This window comes from Microcaecilia unicolor, chromosome 3, assembly GCF_901765095.1.
Source record: "Microcaecilia unicolor chromosome 3, aMicUni1.1, whole genome shotgun sequence".
NCBI classification, from domain to species: domain Eukaryota; kingdom Metazoa; phylum Chordata; class Amphibia; order Gymnophiona; family Siphonopidae; genus Microcaecilia; species Microcaecilia unicolor.
In genome coordinates, this window is record NC_044033.1 from 432,155,992 (window position 1) to 432,177,280 (window position 21,289).

The 21,289-nt window shown below is 48.0% G+C and overlaps 1 protein-coding gene across 1 annotated transcript in view; it reads left to right on the forward strand.

Moving 5' to 3' along the window:
- ROCK2 (Rho associated coiled-coil containing protein kinase 2) overlaps positions 1–21,289 on the forward strand; it is a 428,174-nt gene that overhangs the window by 314,989 nt on the left and 91,896 nt on the right. Inside the window, exons 23-24 of the mRNA XM_030198858.1 lie at positions 13,523–13,616; positions 13,728–13,822. Coding sequence (XP_030054718.1) covers positions 13,523–13,616; positions 13,728–13,822 — 189 coding nt within the window. The remainder of the gene's footprint in view (positions 1–13,522; positions 13,617–13,727; positions 13,823–21,289) is intronic.

A 21,289-nucleotide genomic window follows, 5' to 3' on the forward strand; every position in this document is an offset into this window, starting at 1 on the left:
ATATCTGAGACTCCAAAGACTATGCAAGTAACATGTACAATCAATTGGTTATGGGAGTATATTACCCCAGCTCTGGGTCTGAGTTTTTAATGTTTTGTTTTACTACTCAAAAGCCAATTAGTAAATATAAAAAAACTGAAAGCTACCTATGAAAAAGCAATTGGGTTACTTTGCCAATTCTGATACAATTGATTGGTTTCTCGTAGGGAGAGTGCAGCTTGGCTGTCTCTCTGGCTTGAAGTAGGAAGTACACTCATTTTTATATGTCCACTCAGGATACGGATAATATGACAGTAAGCACACCTGATTGGATCTATATTAATGTCATAGTTAACACTGATTGGCTATGGTAATGAAGTGGTTAGTATTTTACTGGAAAAGCCAACAATAGACCACCTGTTACTGGAAGACAAAGTCATGTTCTTGCAAGATCACTCATTTCTACATTTTTGACCACATCTTCCTCAAAACACTTTCTATGACACCTGGTCATCTTCCTGTGAAGCCATCTTTGCTCAAGAACATCTGTTACCACCATATTGCCACATTCATGCAACTCTGCAAGTTAGACCCCCACCCTTGCGTGTTTCTTCTTGCTCTGCAGTGTTTCAACACTGGAGTTCAAGGCAGAGACACAGGCCTATAAGTTTTCTTTGATTTTGGATCATGAACCAAAGTCAGGCCTGGGACCAAATAATAATAATATTCAAAAGAAATGTAATAGATTAGTGAGGCAAGATTTCCCTTCACTAAATCCATGTTGGCTTTGTCTCATTAACCCATGCTTTTGAATATGCTCTGTAATTTTGTTCTTTATAATAGGCTTTACCATCTTGCCTGGCACCAACGTCAGGCTCACCAGTCTATAATTTCCTGGATCACCTCTGGAACCTTTTTAAAAAATTGGCGTTACATTGGCCACCCTCCAATCTTCTGGTACCATGCTTGATTTTAATGATTTTAAAGATAAATCACATATTACTAACAATAGTTCCGCCAGTTCATTTTTCAATTCTATCAGTACTCTGGGATGAATACCATCCGGTCCAGGTGATTGCTACTCTTCAGTTTGTTAAATTACACCATTACATCTTCAGGTTTGTAGAGATTTCATTCAGTTTTTCTGACTCATCAGCTTTGAATACCATTTCTGGCGCTGGTATCTCTCCCAAATCTTCCTCGGTGAAGACCGAAGCAAAGAATTTATGTAATTTCTCCGCTATGGCTTTATCTTCCCTGAGTGCCCCTTTTACCCCTCTGTCATCTAGCGGTCCCACTGATTCTTTTGCCGACTTCGTGCTTTTTAAATACCTAAAAAAGGTTTTTACTATGTGTTTTTTCTTCCAATACAATCTTTTTTTTCAAAGTCCCTCTTTGCCTTTCTTATCAGTGCTTTGCATTCGACTTGCCATTCCTTATGCTGTTTCTTATTATTTTCAGTTGGATCCTTCTTCCATATTTTTGAAGGATTTTCTTTAAGCTCTAATAGCTTCCTTCACCTCACTTTTTAACCATACCGGCTGTTGCTTGGCCTTCCTGCCTCCTTTTTTTTGAATAGCATCTATGCCTGATGTAAATTTATGACCTTCACAGCTGCTCCTCTAAGTGGTTCTTTTTTGTTGTTGTTGTTTTCACCGTTCTTCTCATTTATCAGCCTCCATTTTGTAAGTTAAACGCTAACATATTGGATTTCCTTTGTGTACTTACTTCAGAGCTGATATCAAATCTGATCATATTATGGTCACTGTTATCTAGTTGTCCCAGCACCAGATCATGTGCTCCACTAAGGTCTAGGTCTAGAATTTTGATTCCTGTACCAGCTGCTCCATAAAACAGTCCTTGATTTTGTAAAGGAATTTTACTTCCCTAGCATGCCCTGATGTTACATTTATCCAGTCAATATTGGGGTAAATGAAATCATCCATTATTGCGTTCCCCAGTTTGTTATCCTCTCTAATTTCTGATAACATTTCGACATCTGACTGTTCATCCTGGCTAGGTGGACGTTAGTACACTCCTATCACTATCCTTTTCCCCTTTACACATGGAATTTCAATCCATAGGGATTCCAAGATGTGTTTTGTGTCCTGCAGAATTTTCAATGCATTTGATTCAAGGCCCCCTCTAACATTCAGTGCTACCACTCCTACAATTCGATCCACCTTACCACTGCAATATAATTTGTATCCTGGTATGACAGTATCCCACTGGTTATCCTCCTTCCACCAGGTCTCAGAGATGCATATTGTATCTATTTTTTCATTTCTTAGGCTTCTGGCATTCGCATATAGACATTTCAAACTGTTTGTTCCTATTTACCTTGTACTCAGCAGTTGACAGTGATAATTTGCAATCTTTTGTCTGCTTTTTATTTAAAGACACCTGGTCTACTATGGTTTCTATTGCAATCTCGCTATCAGGATGCCCTATCTTCCCTGTTTTAGTGATATCTTTGAAAGATATCTTGTTCTGAGCCATGCGCTTTTGAGCGACTGTCGGCCTTCCCCTGTTAACAGTTCCTACGAGGAGTATTATGCACAAAGATTGTTGCTGGGCCAGAGCTTTTTCAGTAATTGTGGAACAGGTTGACATTTGAGATACTCTGAATCAAATTTGCTAACTTTTAGGAAGATTTTGGAGGCTCTCTGAGGCCCTCATGATCAAAAGCCCCGCGCTGTTCCAAACAGCACCCTAAAAATAGCGCCTGGATAGCGCAGGGCTTTTCTGCATCGATGATCAAAGATAATGCATGCTAATCTAAGCAGCACTATTATCTTTGATTATCATGTTGAAGTGCGGGAGAATTGCGCCCGAGCATGCGCTCAGCACAATCCTCCCGCACTTGTTTGACAGGTCTGGGCTGTCAAAAGCCCAAACCTGTCAAACAGCCTGGCCCGAGGCCCGAACAACGAGGCCCCCCCCCCCCCAAACCCCCAGAAAACGTCGTGGCCGCCGCCGCCGGCCAAACCCTCTCCCACCCAGCGACGGGGGTGGGGTGGGGGCTGGAGGATCGGTGGGTCTCCAGCCCCCGAAACCCCCAGTAATCGTTGCTCCATCGACGGGGGGGGGGGGGGGGGTGCCTGGAGGTCCGGTGGACCTCCAGCCCACCCCAAATCCTCCCCCCAGCGTTGTCTTTAAATTCCCTGGTGGTCCGTGGTGTGGTGACACCCCCCTGGCCCCGTCCCGGCCCCCTCCCGGCCCCCCTACCTTTCTGTTGGAGGAGGGACGCAGCCTGCCTGCCTCCCTCCTCTTCCTGTCAGTCGAAGCCCAAAATGGCGGCGCCCAGCACCGCCCACTGCATCCTGGGATGCACTGGTCTGTAGCCCCGCCCAGTGCATCCCAGGATGCAGTGGACGGTGCTGGGCGCTGCCATTTTGAGCTTCGACTGACAGGAAGAGGAGGGAGGCAGGCAGGCTGCGTCCCTCCTCCAACACAAGGTAGGGGGGCCGGGACGGGGCCAGGGGGTGTCACGACACCACGGACCACCAGGGAATTTAAGGAGAACGCTGGGGGGAGGATTTGGGTGGGCTGGAGGTCCACCAGACCTCCAGCACCACCCCCCCCCCCCCCCCCATCGATGGAGCAACGATTACTGGGGGTTTCGGGGGCTGGAGACCCACCGATCCTCCAGCCCCCCCCCCCCCCCCCCGGTCGATGGATCGACGATTTCTGGGGGTTTCGGGGGCTGGAGACCCACCGGACCTCCAGCCCCCGTTCGCCTTGGGGGGGGGGGGGGGGGAAGGGGGGCCTGCCAGCATGCAACTGCATACTGGACAGGGCTCACCATTCCTCCCCAATGATCCACAAAATCTAACGCCAGCTCGGAGCTGGCGTTGATTTTGCTGCGGCCAGCGACCCAATCTTTGGCGCGCTGGTCGCTGATCATTGGGGATGAATGCGTTAAGCGCCAATTAGCATGCATTTGCAAGCTAATTGCGCTAGAAGCCCTGTTTAGCATGCATTTGCATGCTACTTGCGCTTAGAGCCCTCGAGTGCGCTGTTTCAGGCGCTCGAGGGCTCTGATCATGGGTCGGCTGCAAACTCTGGCGCTAGTATGGCGTTAACAGCCTCTAGCGCCAGAGTTTGCTTTTGATCATGAGGGCCTAACATTGTTAGTTTAGGAAGGTGTTAAACTGTACTGCCAAAATATTAAGGAGGATGAATAGATGCCTTAAATTTAATCTGCCAGTGTAGGTTTTTTAAATTGCTTGGTACTTTTATAGTTAAGAGTTTGTTTAGGATATTTATTGATTTTTGCCTTCATAGTTTTGGTAATAGTTTAGTTAGCATTTGAAATACCACCTTTGCTAACTTAGCACATCAAAGCAGTTTACATAAAAATTTGAAAGAGACAGGAACTATAATATTCATGAAAGCCATCCACATAAGTTAAGAGTCAGAGAGGGGGAAGGGACCTGCGTAGGGGGGAGGGAAGGGAAAGGAGAGAAACTAAAAGGGGAATAAGGCACTCCTGTAACGAGATGATCCAAAGAAGCTCGGCTAGGTGGTACCAAAAGCTCTGTCCATTTCTTTTACTAGAAATTAGGTCTAGATGTTCCTCTCCTTTCCAGATTAATGCTTATACAAAACATTTTGCCGTATTACATAAAAAGGTGCCTTATTTTACTTACGTTTTAAAGTACACAAAAGCACAGTTGAAACAAATCCTTTTGCTACGTGTCATGCTAAAATATTCATTAAATGTGTGTGTGTGTGTGTGTGTGTGTGTGACACAGGGGCGTAGCCAGACCTCGGCGAGAGGGGGGTCCAGAGCCCGGGGGGCACATTTTAGCCCGCCTCCCCCAGCAGCCGACCCTCCCCCACCACTTTCGACCCGCTACCAGGTAACTTTGCAGGGGGGGTCCCCAACCCCCGCCAGCCGGTCTTCTTCAGCGCCAGTCTCCGGCACGTTCGCTGATCTGTTTCTGTGAGCCTGTGCATGCAGGATGTCAGGAGTCAGGACTCACAGAAACAGATCAGCGAACGCGCCGGAGACCGGCGCTGAAGATGACTTCGGCTGGCGGGGGTTGGGGACCCCCACCAGCAAAGGTACCTGGTGGTGGCGGGAGGGGGGTCGAAAGTAGAGGGGGCCATGGCTAAATCTTTGGGGGCCCATGCCCCCGTGGCCCCACCTAGCTATGCCCCTGGTGTGACAGCCTACAAACTGAAAATTCTTCTTTTTGCATTTCTTGATCAGTGTTTCCCCCAAAACTACATCTTAGTGCCAAAACACAGTGCCTTGATTAGCCAGTTTATGGTGTGCAATTTTATTTCTCCGAGGACAAGCAGGCTGCTTGTTCTCACTGATGGGTGACGTCCACGGCAGCCCCTCCAATCGGAAAACTTTACTAGCAAAGGCCTTTGCTAGTCCTCGCGCGCCGATGCGCACCGTGCATGCGCGGCCGTCTTCCCGCCCGAACCGGCTCGTGTTCGTCAGTCTTTTGTCCGCGCTCGGGACGGTCGTGTGTTGCGCCGTTTCGCGCCCCTCAAGTTGACCCTCGCGCGTCTTCACGTTTTTGCTCTAAAAAAAAAAAAATTTAATTAAATTAGAAGAAGACCTTTACGGTCTTTTCCCTTTTCCCATGTTTCCAGCTTTTGCCCCGCTAAGTTTCCTTTCGTTTTCGGGGTAGGCCTTTTTGAGGCCTCGGTTCGGGTTTTTTCTCTCCCTATTTTTGGTGCCTTTACCGCCAGTACGAGTTTTGATTTCGCCGGCGTGATTTTACTGCCCATGTCATTGATGTCTCCCAGCGGCTTCAAGAAGTGCACCCAGTGCGCCCGGGTAATCTCGCTCACTGATAGGCACGCGTCGTGTCTTCAGTGTCTGGGGGCTGGGCACTGCCCGCAGGCCTGTAGTCTTTGCGCCCTTTTACAGAAGAGGACTCAGGTAGCGAGATTGGCCCAGTTTGAAAAAGTCAAAGAAGCATCGACACCGGTCTCCTTCCCGCATCGGTACCGAGAGCTCTGGGTCGCCGAGGGAGTCGGCACCCAGTAGGCATCGGCACCGGGAGGACCGCTCACCCTCTGTTCAGGAGGTTTCAATGCGCTCCGCCTTGGACAGCCTGGAACAGCCTCCATGCCCGGAACAGACTCTGACTTCGACGCCTGCATCGGCTTCCATGTCTTTCTCCACAGCCGCTCTGCACGAGAGTCTCCGGGCCGTTCTCCCAGAGATTCTGGGAGAGCTGTTGCGCCCTTCCCCTCCGGTACCGGGGGTGCTTGCGCCACCGGTACCGTCGAGTGAGTCGCCGGCTGGCCCCTTGCCCGGGGTGAGGTCTCCGACATCGGTGCCGCATGCGGTACCGACTGCGGTCGCCTCCCAGGAAGGCTCCCCGACTACGTCGGCGGAGGGAGCTTCGCCGGTGCGGGCGAGGGAGTCTACCTCTCGACGCTCCCACCGTGGCCGTGGTTCCACGGAGTCGAGCCGGGCACGGCTTCAGACACAGGTCCGTGAACTTGTGTCTGATACCGAAGGTGAGGCCTCATGGGAAGAGGAGGAGGACATCAGATATTTCTCTGACGAGGAGTCTGAGGGCCTTCCTTCTGATCCCACTCCCTCCCCTGAAAGGCAGCTTTCTCCTCCCGAGAGTCTGTCTTTTGCGGCCTTTGTCCGGGAGATGTCTACGGCCATCCCCTTCCCGGTGGTTGTGGAGGACGAGCCCAGGGCTGAAATGTTTGAGCTCCTGGACTATCCTTTTCCACCTAAGGAAGTGTCCACAGTACCCATGCATCATGTCCTAAAAAAGACATTGCTGGCGAACTGGACCAAGCCTCTAAGTAATCCCCACATTCCCAAGAAGATCGAGTCCCAGTACCGGATCCATGGGGACCCAGAGCTGATGCTCACTCAGTTGCCTCATGACTCTGGTGTGGTGGATCTGGCCCTAAAGAAGGCTAAGAGTTCTAGGGAGCATGCTTCGGCGCCCCCGGGCAAGGACTCTAGAACTTTAGACTCCTTTGGGAGGAAGGCCTACCATTCTTCTATGCTCGTGGCCAAAATCCAGTCTTACCAGTTCTACACGAGCATACATATGCAGAACAATGTGCGGCAGTTGGCGGGCTTGGTGGACAAGCTCCCTCCTGAGCAAGCCAAGCCATTTCAGGAGGTGGTCAGGCAGCTGAAGGCGTGCAGAAAATTCCTGGCCAGAGGGGTATATGATACCTTTGATGTCGCGTCCAGGGCCGCTGCTCAAGGTGTGGTGATGCGCAGACTCTCATGGCTGCGTGCCTCCGACCTGGAGGATAGGATCCAGCAGCGGATTGCGGACTCCCCTTTCCGAGCGGACAATATTTTTGGAGAGAAAGTCGAACAGGTGGTAGAGCAGCTCCACCAGCGGGATACCGCTTTCGACAAGTTCTCCCACCGGCAGCCTTCAGCATCTACCTCCTCAGGTAGACGTTTTTATGGGGGAAGGAAGACTGTTCCCTACTCTTCTGGTAAGTGTAGGTACAATCCTCCTTCTCGACAGCCTGTGGCCCAGGCTAAGCCCCAGCGCGCGCGCGCTCTCGTCAGCAGCGTGCGCCTCAGCAAGGCCCCACGGCTCCCCAGCAAAAGCAGGGGGCGAGCTTTTGACTGGCTCCAGCAGAGCATAGCTGACATCAACGTGTCAGTGCCGGGCGATCTGCCGGTCGGGGGGAGGTTGAAAGTTTTTCACCAAAGGTGGCCTCTCATAACCTCCGACCGTTGGGTTCTTCAAATAGTCCAGCAAGGATACACCCTCAATTTGGCCTCCAAACCTCCAAATTGCCCACCGGGAGCTCAATCCTACAGCTTCCAGCACAAGCAGGTACTTGCAGAGGAACTCTTCGCCCTTCTCAGCGCCAATGCGGTCGAGCCCGTGCCATCCGGGCAAGAAGGGCTGGGATTCTATTCCAGGTACTTCCTTGTGGAAAAGAAAACGGGGGATGTGTCCCATCCTAGACCTAAGAGCCCTGAACAAATATCTGGTCAAGGAAAAGTTCAGGATGCTTTCCCTGGGCACCTTCTTCCCATGATTCAGGAAAACGACTGGCTATGCTCTCTGGACTTGAAGGACGCCTACACGCACATCCCGATACTGCCAGCTCACAGACAGTATCTGCGATTTCAGCTGGGCACACGTCACTTCCAGTACTGTGTGCTACCCTTTGGGCTCGCCTCTGCGCCCAGAGTGTTCACGAAGTGCTTGGCTGTAGTAGCGGCGGCGCTTCGCAGGCTGGGAGTACACGTGTTCCCCTATCTCGACGATTGGCTGGTGAAGAACACATCCGAGGCAGGAGCTCTACAGTCCATGCAGATGACTATTCGCCTCCTGGAGCTACTGGGGTTTGTGATAAATTATCCAAAGTCCCATCTTCTCCCAGTACAGAGACTCGAATTCATAGGAGCTCTGCTGGATTCTCGGACGGCTCGTACCTATCTCCCAGAGACGAGAGCCAACAACTTGTTGTCCCTTGTCTCGCGGGTGCGAGCGTCCCAGCAGATCACAGCTTGGCAGATGTTGAGATTGCTGGGCCACATGGCCTCCACAGTTCATGTGACTCCCATGGCCCGCCGTCACATGCGATCTGCTCAATGGACCCTAGCTTCCCAGTGGTTTCAGGCTGCTGGGGATCTAGAAGACGTGATCCACCTGTCCACGAGTTTTCTCAAATCCCTGTATTGGTGGACGATTTGGTCCAATTTGACTGTGGGACGTCCTTTCCAAATTCCTCAGCCACAAAAGGTGCTTACTACGGATGCGTCTCTCCTAGGGTGGGGAGCTCATGTCGATGGGCTTCACACCCAGGGAAGCTGGTCCCTCCAGGAACGCGATCTGCAGATCAATCTCCTGGAGTTACGAGCGGTCTGGAACGCTCTGAAGGCTTTCAGAGATCGGCTGTCCCACCAAATTATCCAAATTCAGACACACAACCAGGTTGCCATGTATTACATCAACAAGCAGGGGGGGCACCGGATCTCACCCCCTGTGTCAGGAAGCCGTCAGCATGTGGCTCTGGGCTCGCTGTCACGGCATGGTGCTCCAAGCCACATATCTGGCAGGCGTAAACAACAGTCTGGCCGACAGGTTGAGCAGGATTATGCAACCTCACGAGTGGTCGCTTAATTCCCGTGTAGTGCGACAGATCTTCCAGGTGTGGGGCACCCCCTTGGTAGATCTCTTCGCATCTCGAGCCAACCACAAAGTCCCTCAGTTCTGTTCCAGGCTTCAGGCCCACGGCAGACTGGCATCGAATGCCTTCCTCCTGGACTGGGGGGAGGGTCTGCTGTATGCTTATCCTCCCATACCTCTGGTGGGGAAGTCTTTGTTGAAACTCGAGCAAGACCGAGGCACCATGATTCTGATTGCTCCTTTTTGGCCGCGTCAGATCTGGTTCCCTCTTCTTCTGGAGTTGTCCTCCAAAGAACCGTGGAGATTGGAGTGTTTTCCGACCCTCATCACACAGGACGAAGGGGCGCTTCTGCATCCCAACCTCCAGTCTCTGGCTCTCACGGCCTGGATATTGAGAGCGTAGACTTTGCCTCTTTGGGTCTGTCAGAGGGTGTCTCCCGCATCTTGCTTGCTTCCAGGAAAGATTCCACTAAGAGGAGTTACTTCTTTCTATGGAGGAGGTTTGCCGTATGGTGTGACAGCAAGGCCCTAGATCCTCGCTCTTGTCCTACACAGACCCTGCTTGAATACCTTCTGCACTTGTCTGAGTCTGGTCTCAAGACCAACTCTGTAAGGGTTCACCTTAGTGCAATCAGTGCATACCAATACCGTGTGGAAGGTAAGCCGATCTCAGGACAGCCTTTAGTTGTTCGCTTCATGAGAGGTTTGCTTTTGTCAAAGCCCCCCGTCAAACCTCCTACAGTGTCATGGGATCTCAATGTCGTTCTCACCCAGCTGATAAAACCTCCCTTTGAGCCACTGAACTCCTGCCATCTGAAGTACTTGACCTGGAAGGTCATTTTCTTGGTGGAGTCAGTGAGCTTACACCAAATTTCATCATAACAGAGTAGTCCTCCGCACTCACCCTAAGTTCTTGCCAAAGGTTGTGTCGGAGTTCCATCTGAACCAGTCAATTGTCTTGCCAACATTTTTTCCCCGTCCTCATTCCTGCCCTGCTGAATGTCAGCTGCACACATTGGACTGCAAAAGAGCATTGGCCTTCTTTCTGGAGCGGACACAGCCCAACAGACAGTCCGCCCAATTGTTTGTTTCTTTTGATCCCAACAGGAGGGGAGTGGCTGTGGGGAAACGCACCATATCCAATTGGCTAGCAGATTGCATTTCCTTCACTTACGCCCAGGTTGGGCTGGCTCTTGAGGGTCATGTCACGGCTCATAATGTTAGAGCCATGGCAGCGTCAGTGGCCCACTTGAAGTCAGCCACTATTGAAGAGATCTGCAAAGCTGCGACGTGGTCATCTGTCCACACATTCACATCTCATTACTGCCTGCAGCAGGATACCCGACGCGACAGTCGGTTCGGGCAGTCAGTGCTTCAGAATCTGTTCGGGGTTTAGAATCCAACTCCACCCCCCTAGGCCCATGTTTGTTCTTTTCCAGGCTACACTCTCAGTTAGTTGGATAAATTGTTAGGTCAATCTCAGTTATGTCCTCGCTGTTGCGAGGCCCAATTGACCATATTTGTTGTTTTGAGTGAGCCTGGGGGCTAGGGATACACCATCAGTGAGAACAAGCAGCCTGCTTGTCCTCGGAGAAAGCGAATGCTACATACCTGTAGAAGGTATTCTCCGAGGACAGCAGGCTGATTGTTCTCACAAACCCGCCTGCCTCCCCTTTGGAGTTGTGTCTTCCCTTGTCTTTGTCTTGCTACATATGGGACTGACGAACACGAGCCGGTTTTTGGCGTGAAGACGGCCGCGCATGCGCGGTGCGCATGGGCGCGCGAGGACTAGCAAAGGCCTTTGCTAGTAAAGTTTTTCGATTGGAGGAGCTGCCGTGGACGTCACCCATCAGTGAGAACAATCAGCCTGCTGTCCTCGGAGAATACCTTCTACAGGTATGTAGCATTCGCTTTACATAGCTAATGGATTTTACACATATTAAGCTCTTTGTAAGCAACTACTTGGTTTATGTTATAGAAGTAAATTTTGCAGATTTTCTGCTGTTTGAGTTCTGGTACGTATGCAGAGGCAAGATATTTTAAAATACAATGAGTACTTATACCGTCGCTGTAGAAAGTCTATACCCCTTCAAAATGTTCATCTTTTGTTGCCTTAAGCCTGCATATAAAATGCTTTGAAAGGGAAATGGGGCTTGATATACCGCCTTTCTGTGGTATTTTGCAACTACATTCAAAGCGGTTTACATATATACAGGTACTTATTTTGTGCCTGGGGCAATGGAGGGTTAAGTGACTTGCCCACAGTCACAAGGAGCTGCAGTGGGAATCGAACCCAGTTCCCCAGGATCAAAATCCGCTGCACTAACCACTAGGCTACTCCACACCGAGTTAGTCTCATGTTTCCACATATCCTACCTCATAGCAGCCATGTGAAAAATACGGTTGTACTGTTTCACATAGTGACAGGTTAAATTTAACAGTTCCTGTTGGTTCCCTCTGCTGGGTACTGCATTTCTAAGCAAGGACACAAATTTGAACAATAAGGAGTTGGCAAAAAGCTTCATGACAAAATTACAAAAATATATAGATCAGGGGAGGTCTTTCAGAACTTTACTGTTGTGTGCCTCTAGTCCAGGCTTGTCCAATCCTTTTCTTTCGGGGGCCACATTTTATATTTTGTAACACTCAGAGGGTCAGAACACACACCATCATATTTTGCTGCATGTTTCATCAAATAGTGGCAAAATATGACTGTGTATTGTCCCCTCCCAAGCCTTCACCCAGTATCTCTAAAAATATTAGGTGTCATTGTTGATAGACATTTAACTCTGGAGCAACAAACGAACTCTACCACCAGACAAATGTTCTTCTCACTTTGGAAGCTAAAACGCATCAAACCTTATTTCCCTAGGGACGTATTTCGTAGTCTCATTCAGTCACTAGTCCTTAGCCTCCTTGCTTACTGTAATGGGATATATGCAGGGTGCAAAGACATGCTTCTGAAGAAACTACAAACTGCCCAAAACACAGCAGCCAGGCTTATCTATGGCAAATCGAGGTTTGAAAATTTGAGACCACTACGTGAGAAACTGTACTGGCCTCCCGGTCAAGGACCGAATCACATTTAAAATTTGCACTCTGGTGCATAAGAATCCTCTATGGTGAAGCCCCTGCGTATATGGACACTCTTGTCAGCTTACCACCTCGAAACTCACACAGATCTGCTCGCTTGTACTTAAATCTGCATTACCCAGTCTATTGTGGCCTCAAGTATAAAACCACCTACGCCTCCACCTTTTCCTATATTAGCGCACAAATGTGGAATGGTCTACCTAAATTTGTAAAAATTACCTCTGATCATTCGACCTTCAAAAAATATCTTAAGACCTTCTTATTTGGAAAAGCTTACGCTCCAGACCTGCCCCGCATCTCTACCTATTGAATTAACTTACTCTTTCCACATTTCCCCACCTTTGCTATTACTCCCTTGTCTCTTTCACTTCCATGTTGTTGATTGTTTGTTGTAGAACTGTTGTATGATTTCTGTAGATTACTGTTAGCCACATTGGGCCTACCCATGGGTGGGAAAATGTGGGATATAAATGCTTTAAATAAATAAATAAATATCTCGCTTATGTAACCTTCCCAAGCAGCCTTCACCCAGGCTCAGGTTTGCTCATGTAACCTCCCCAAGCAGCCTCACCCAGTCATACGCTCGCTCAGGTAACCTCCCCCAGCAGCCTTCACCCAGTCATACGCTTGCTCATGTAAGCCCCCCCACCAGCCTTCACCCAATTTCTTTTCCCTCACCTGGATTCAGCTGCAGAATAAACCATGGGATTCCTGCTTCCCCATCACAACTTGGCTCTCTGCAAGCTTGAGCCAAACAGTGCTGGAAGTTCAGGTTGGTCTTGTGGTTTCAAGTCTTGTGAGACTTGAAACTGCGAGATCAACCCAAACTTCTGGCACTGCTTGGCTCATGCTTACAGACTGTTGAGTCGCGACAGGAATGCAGGATTCCCACTGTAAGCGCCACAAGAATTTGCCAAGCTTCCGAGGGCCAGAAAAAAGTACTTGGTGGGCCAGGTTCTGGGACACAGGCCAAAAGGTTGGACAAGCCTGCTCTAGTCATATTTAACAGTAGTGTTCAGTACTGTTATTGCTATTATTAGACTCTTGATACACCGCCTTTCTATGGTATAACCAGAGATGTTTCCAGGTATTTTCTCTATCCTTAGTGGGCACACAGTGTAAGATATGTTTTTGTTGTGTACCTGGGGCAATGAAGGGTTAAGGGACTTGCCCAGGTTTACAAGGAGCTGCAGTGAGAATCAAGCCCAGTTCCCCCAGTTCTCACACCACTGAACTAACCCTTAGGTTATGCCTCTACTCCAGTATGTATGCTAGAAAATGCAGTTTGGGATGCAGGAGATGTTACAAGTGGAAATTTATTTTTCTGTAATCTCTTACAGTTGGAAGAAGCCAATAGGACTCTTACCTGTGATGTGGCAAACCTTGCAAATGAGAAAGAAGATCTAAACAACAAGTTTAAAGAAGGCCAAGAACGTGTGTATACACAAACATAGATTTGGCTCCTTTTTTGAAATGCATTCAACTATTAGATCTAGTGACTGCTGTCAATGACTCACACTGTTTTATTTTTAATCCACATTACAGATGTTCAGAGATTGAAAGAAGAAGAAACAAGCATAGTAGGCATTAAAGCACAGTTTGAGAAGCAACTGTTGACAGAGAGAACTCTAAAAACACAGGTAACATAACTGGAGACTTGCAAATAGATTGGTTCCCTAGAACAGGGCTCAACAAACCCCAGATGCCAGGTTGCCATGGTACCTGAAATACTAGACCTGGCATCTAGGATTTGCACCCTGAAGGTCTCTGTCCACAGTCCGCCTCTCTCACCACCACCCCCCCTCGAGTCCAGCGAGCCTCTCTCTTCCTCTTCCCACCTCCACACTCCTGAATCCTGTATCTCTCCCTCACCCACATCCCTCTCTTCCCGTGTCCTCTAACTAACCTGTCTTGATGGCCGGCAGCAGCTGCTCTGGCCAGCATTGGGGCCTTCCTTCTGCTGGGTCTTGCCCTCGGTGAGGTAACTTCCTGCTTCTGTTTAGGCGGGACCCAGTAAAAAAAAGGCCCCAATACCAGCCACAGCAGTATTCCTTAATCTGTGCTACTGGAGGAGGGGGAAGGAGAGCAAAAACTGGTTTGTGTCCTGGGGTTCAGGAATTGGGGAGATATGTGCAGGGTGAGAAGATAAGAATCTGGAGAACAGTATTGAGAATTAATTGGGGGGGGGGGGGGGGGGGTCATCACTGGGAGACAGCCAGGGCTGGTGTAACACAGTAAGGAGGGTAAGCACGGCAGGGGGACGCAGACATTCGGGGGTGCCAGAAGCTGCCGATGCTTACCCGTTGTGCCAACCCTGAATCATGACACTCCACTGGCTGTAGCCCTCCCCAGCTGCCCTGCTCTTTGGAATACTTATCAGAGCTACGGGAGCATCTTTTTCACTGCTTCTCTGCATCTAGTCAAATGGGTCTGGTGCGCAATTCACAAATTAACTACTTCTGGTTTCATGCCTATTAGGGTTAAGTAATAGAGAGGTAAACTAAAACAAAGCAATGGATTATGCACAGTTCCAGCTGTTAGAAAGTGGCAGATAGCTGCAGGCAGACCCAGGGTGGTCATGGACTTCAGAGAAGCTTCTCATGAACTTTTGTCTTATTTTAAAGGACAACATTCAAACGAGATGTATAACGTTCTGTAATGTTTTCGAACTCAAAATATTAACATTCTTACAGACTTGCCAGCCCATATGTATATCTAAATTATGTACATTCTATAATTGGGCATCAGATTTTGTGAACATCATTTGCATAGGCCGCCTGTAAATGGCAAAACAATGAAATTGGCACTTGCAGACAGGATTTCCCAATACTGAGTAGAGATGCAAAGCACAGCATTGCTTAGAGTTAAGAAATCCTTTCTTCATGCCAAGAACGTTAAGTTATAGATGTCTGTTTTTATGTCTTTTGAAGTCCTGACCTCAGGGCAGGAAAATGTTCGTTCGTTTTGCTGTTTCCCCAGATTTTGGTGGCAGGAGTAAATTTCCATGCATGAAAGGTTTATCCAGAATGATGTATTCCTAGTGTTATCTTGTTTTAATCTTCTTTTGGCCAGTGCTTGTAAGAAAATGTAATACAAAAAATAAGAAGAGAAGTGCTACTGTTGAACTAAGATGTTTGGCTACTGAGCTGACTGGACTGTCCATGGGCCAGAGTACAAGATCTTATTCTAATCTCTCTCTTTCACTAATTATCTTCAGATAATAGCAGCATTGCTTTTTCTGCCATAAATTGAGTTTTTGTATTTTTTAAATTAAATTTATCTGCCTTTGCAATTGAAGGAAGAATATGGCATCAGGTGGTTTGAAACTCTGGGGCATTAGGGTTGTGTTCAACCATCACTAGGCTTTTTAAACAGAATATTTGATATTTTTGTGGCACCTTGTTGAATTCAGAGATTAAACAAAAATCAGAAAAAACTATGAACCTGACTGAATACTACCTTTAATAATTTCACTTTAAAATGCCTGTTATTATTATTATTAGCATTTGTATAGCGCTACCAGACACACGCAGTGCTGAACACCTGACACAGAGAGACAGTCCCTGCTCAATAGAGCTTACAATCTAAAATAATACAGACAAGACAATTAAGGGCGATAGAAGTACTGGGTGAGAAGGAACCAGGGGGGGGGGGGGCAAATGAGTAGTGGCTAGGAGCCAAAAGCAGCAGTGAAAAGGTGGGTTTTCAGCATAGATTTGAAAACAGGTAGAGATGGAGCTAGACGTACAGGTTCAGGAAGTTTATTCCAGGCATAAGGTGCCGCGAGAGAAAAGGAACGAAGCCTGGAGTTAGCAGTGGAGGAGAAGGGGGACGACAAGAGAGATTTGTCCAGTGAGCGGAGGTCACGGGGAGGAATGTAGGGAGAGATGATAGTGGAGAGGTATTGGGGGGCTGCAGAATGGATGCATTTAAGGGTCAGTAAGGAAAGTTTGAACTGTATATGGAAGCGGACAGGGAGCCAGTGAAGTGACTTGAGGAATGGGCTAGTGTGGGTGTAACGATTTTAGCGGAAAGTGAGCCATGTTGCAGAATTTTGGACAGACTGGAGAGGAGAGAGATGACTGAGCGGAAGACCAGTGAGAAGTAAATTGCAGTAATCCAAGCGAGAGGTGACAAGGGTGTGGATAAGGGTTTTGGCAGCGTATTCAGAAAGGAAGGGGCGAATTTTGCTAATGTTGTAGATAAAGAAACAGCAAAAGTAGAGGCTGACAAATGCGCAAACCAATAGGGAGATAATATAAAAAAACAGTTTATTCAGAATATTCATATCAAGGACCCGAGATGGTCCGTGTTTCGGCGCCAAAGCGCCTGCCTCAGGGGTCACAATCAACTTTCTCTGAGAAGAAGCTGATAGGCTTGAATAATTCCTTTACAGTGGGGGAAATAAGTATTTGATCCCTTGCTGATTTTGTAAGTTTGCCCACTGACAAAGACATGAGCAGCCCATAATTGAAGGGTAGGTTATTGGTAACAGTGAGAGATAGCACATCACAAATTAAATCCGGAAAATCACATTGTGGAAAGTATATGAATTTATTTGCATTCTGCAGAGGGAAATAAGTATTTGATCCCCCACCAACCAGTAAGAGATCTGGCCCCTACAGACCAGGTAGATGCTCCAAATCAACTCGTTACCTGCATGACAGACAGCTGTCGGCAATGGTCACCTGTATGAAAGACACCTGTCCACAGACTCAGTGAATCAGTCAGACTCTAACCTCTACAAAATGGCCAAGAGCAAGGAGCTGTCTAAGGATGTCAGGGACAAGATCATACACCTGCACAAGGCTGGAATGGGCTACAAAACCATCAGTAAGACGCTGGGCGAGAAGGAGACAACTGTTGGTGCCATAGTAAGAAAATGGAAGAAGTACAAAATGACTGTCAATCGACAAAGATCTGGGGCTCCACGCAAAATCTCACCTCGTGGGGTATCCTTGATCATGAGGAAGGTTAGAAATCAGCCTACAACTACAAGGGGGGAACTTGTCAATGATCTCAAGGCAGCTGGGACCACTGTCACCACGAAAACCATTGGTAACACATTACGACATAACGGATTGCAATCCTGCAGTGCCCGCAAGGTCCCCCTGCTCCGGAAGGCACATGTGACGGCCCGTCTGAAGTTTGCCAGTGAACACCTGGATGATGCCGAGAGTGATTGGGAGAAGGTGCTGTGGTCAGATGAGACAAAAATTGAGCTCTTTGGCATGAACTCAACTCGCCGTGTTTGGAGGAAGAGAAATGCTGCCTATGACCCAAAGAACACCGTCCCCACTGTCAAGCATGGAGGTGGAAATGTTATGTTTTGGGGGTGTTTCTCTGCTAAGGGCACAGGACTACTTCACCGCATCAATGGGAGAATGGATGGGGCCATGTACCGTACAATTCTGAGTGACAACCTCCTTCCCTCCGCCAGGGCCTTAAAAATGGGTCGTGGCTGGGTCTTCCAGCACGACAATGACCCAAAACATACAGCCAAGGCAACAAAGGAGTGGCTCAGGAAGAAGCACATTAGGGTCATGGAGTGGCCTAGCCAGTCACCAGACCTTAATCCCATTGAAAACTTATGGAGGGAGCTGAAGCTGCGAGTTGCCAAGCGACAGCCCAGAACTCTTAATGATTTAGAGATGATCTGCAAAGAGGAGTGGACCAAAATTCCTCCTGACATGTGTGCAAACCTCATCATCAACTACAGAAGACGTCTGACCGCTGTGCTTGCCAACAAGGGTTTTGCCACCAAGTATTAGGTCTTGTTTGCCAGAGGGATTAAATACTTATTTCCCTCTGCAGAATGCAAATAAATTCATATACTTTCCACAATGTGATTTTCCGGATTTAATTTGTGATGTGCTATCTCTCACTGTTACCAATAACCTACCCTTCAATTATGGGCTGCTCATGTCTTTGTCAGTGGGCAAACTTACAAAATCAGCAAGGGATCAAATACTTATTTCCCCCACTGTATGTATGCAAGTTAATCCACAGAGAGAACAAAAGAACAGCCAACCGATCAGCAAACACCATGGTCAGCCTCTACTTTTGCTGTTTTGCTTTGACTTTCCGTGAAGGCTCCTCCTGTCTTCTTGGATTTGTAGATAAAGAAACAACAGGTTTTGGCGATCTGTTGAATATGTGCAGAGAAGGAGAGAGAGGAATTAAAGATGACACCAAGATTACGAGCCGAGGAGACAGGGAGGATGCGAGAGCCATTAACAGAGATAGAGAAGGGGGGGAGGTGGGTTTAGGGGGAAAAACGAGAAGTTCAGTTTTAGTCATGTTTAGCTTCAGATGGCGTAGAGACATCCAAGCAGCAATGTCAGACAAGCAGGTTGACATTTTGTGCTGGATTAAGGTTGAGATTTTCAGGGGTGGAAATCTTCTGTTCATGCTTATAATTGTTATTAATACCAACATTATACTACTACTACTGTTTATCATTTCTATATTGCTACTAGATATAGGCAGCGCTGTACACTATAACAGTACTTTTAAATCTTGGGGGGGGGGGTTGACATTCTGCTGAAAAAAAACTTGTTTCTGAAGTGTGGCTGACTAAGGGTACTTTTAATCTACTAAATCTCTGAAAAGTTGGTAGTGTAGTTTTAGAGCTTTGATTGGAGGAGTGGCCTAGTGGTTAGGGTGGTGGACTTTGGTACTGAGGAACTGAGTTTGATTCCCGGCACAGGCAGCTCCTTGTGACTCTGGGCAAGTCACTTAACCCTCCATTGCCTGCCGCATTGAGCCTGCCATGAGTGGGAAAGCGCGGGGTACAAATGTAATAAAAATAAAATAAATCTTCAGTATCAAGTGGCAAGCCATATTACATACCCTAGTAGAGTGCCCCAGCAGGTTGCCAGATAGGGCTAACAACCAGGACTCTAGACAAGCAGGAAAAAATGTTGAATTTGTGATCATTTTTACTGTATTTATTGCACAAAAACTGTTTTGGAATTTTAAAACCATTGTTTTTTGGCTAGAGATAAACCCAAAGGAGTTGCATTAGTATATATATTTAAGTTTTGGGCTATTCAAAATATGGGAGTTAAAAATCTGTTATGCAGAGTAGAAGAAAAATCTGGTTAAAGCTACAATATACTCAAACATTGGCATGATAGCAGCACAGATAAGAGCAAATTATCATGTTTGTCTCTTTGTTGGCACAGATATAATAGCTTTTGGAAAGGATACCAATCTCGGTATAGAGGTGTCCATGTGCTCTTGCCGTACTTAGTGCTTTTTTTTTAGAAAAAAAAGGTGCCGATACTCATTATGGGTGGGGTCACCACATATGGCTCCATCCCTATTATAGCCACACCAACATTAGCCACACCCCTTATACCAGCCATGGCGCATATAAACAGGCATCATTGAAAATATTTATACTAGTATAAGAGAAAAAAATAATGTGATTTTTTTTCATTATAAATAATTTCTGTAAGCTGTTACAGCTCCAGTATACTCAGTGCAAAATAAGACAGCAGATGTAAATTCTCAAATTGGACATATTCCAAACACTAAAATGAAAATAAAATGATTTTTTCTACCTTTGTTGTCTGGTGACTTTGTTTTTCTATCCATATTGGTCCCAGTCTCTGATTCTGCTGCTTTCTGTCTGTTCTCTTAACTCCGTTTCCAGGGCTTCCTTTCCATTTATTTCTTTACTTTCCTCCTTTCTTCTTCATTTCTTGCCCTACATCCATAAGTAAAAGCTGGGTCCTCCTCCGTGGAATTGACTGGAGGAGGTATAGAGTGGATCCAGCTTTTGCCTATTTTCTCCATCCATGTGCAGGTTTCCTCCTCTCTTCCCTTTCCCTCATCTCCATCCATGTGCATTGTCTTCTTTTTTTCTTTCCTCCCCTCCATCCATGTCCAGCACTTCTTCTCTCTCCTCCCCCATCCATGTCCAGCACTTCTTCTTTCTCCCCCCCCATCCATGTCCAGCACTTCTTCTCTCTCTTCCCTCCATCCATGTCCAGCATTTCTCCTCTCTCCTCCCCTCCATCCATGTCCAGCATTTCTCCTCTCTCTTCCCTCCCCTGTATCCATATAAAGCAATAATTCTCTTCCCCTCTCCTCCATCCAGCTTTTCTCCTCTCTCCCCACCAACTCCTCCATCCATCCATGTTCAGCAGTTCTCCTCTATCTCCTGCTCTCCTCTCCATCCATTTCCAGCATTTCTCCTCTCTCCCCTGCCCTCCCCTCCCATCCATGTGCATCTCCTTCCTGTCTTCCCTCCCTCCGTCCATGTCCAGCAATTCTCTCTTCCCTGCCCTCCCATCCATGTCCAGCATGTTTCCTCTGTCCTCCCCTCCCATCCATGTCCAGCATGTCTCCTCTCTCCCCTGCCCTCCCCTCCTATCCATGTCCAGCATGTCTCCTCTCTCCCCTGCCCTCCCCTCAAATCCATGTCCAGCGATTCTCCCCTCCCCTCCCCTCCATGTCCAGCAATTCTTTCTTCCCTCCCCTCCATATTCAGCAATTCTCCTCCCTCCCCTCCATGTCCAGCGATTCGTTCAAACCCCAGCCCCGACGCCCGCCCACCCGCCCTCAGCTCCCTGACTTTCCATTCGTGCACCTGTGCTCCCTGTCTTGAAATCTTTAGTTTATCCGAAGTCTCGGCAAACCGGCAGTAAAAGCAGCAGGCAGGCTCGCCTCCTCATTGCTTCCCTTCCCTCTCAGTGCGTCCTGCCCTTGCAGAAAGGAAATTACATCAGAGGAAGGCGGGATGCACTGAGAGGGAAGGGAAGCAACGAGGAGACAGGAGGATTCTACGTCATCCTTGTTGGCACCAAGGAGCCTTGATGACTGGCATTGGGCGAAGGCCAAGAAGCATCAGCATCGATCCCCCTCGACACACAGTGCTGGGAGCTCTGGGGTGCTGATGGAGTCTGTACCTGAGAACCATTGGTGCCAGGAGAACCGCTCCCCCTCCATATAAGAGGTGCTGGTGTGATGGTCCCCATGCAGCCAGGATCAGCCTTCCTTCTTGACTCCAGCAGTTCTGCAGACTGTCTCTGAGCCAAAACCCCAGCCTTTCCCAGTGTCGGCCCTCGAGTGCATCCCGGGCCTTGTTCCCTGAACTG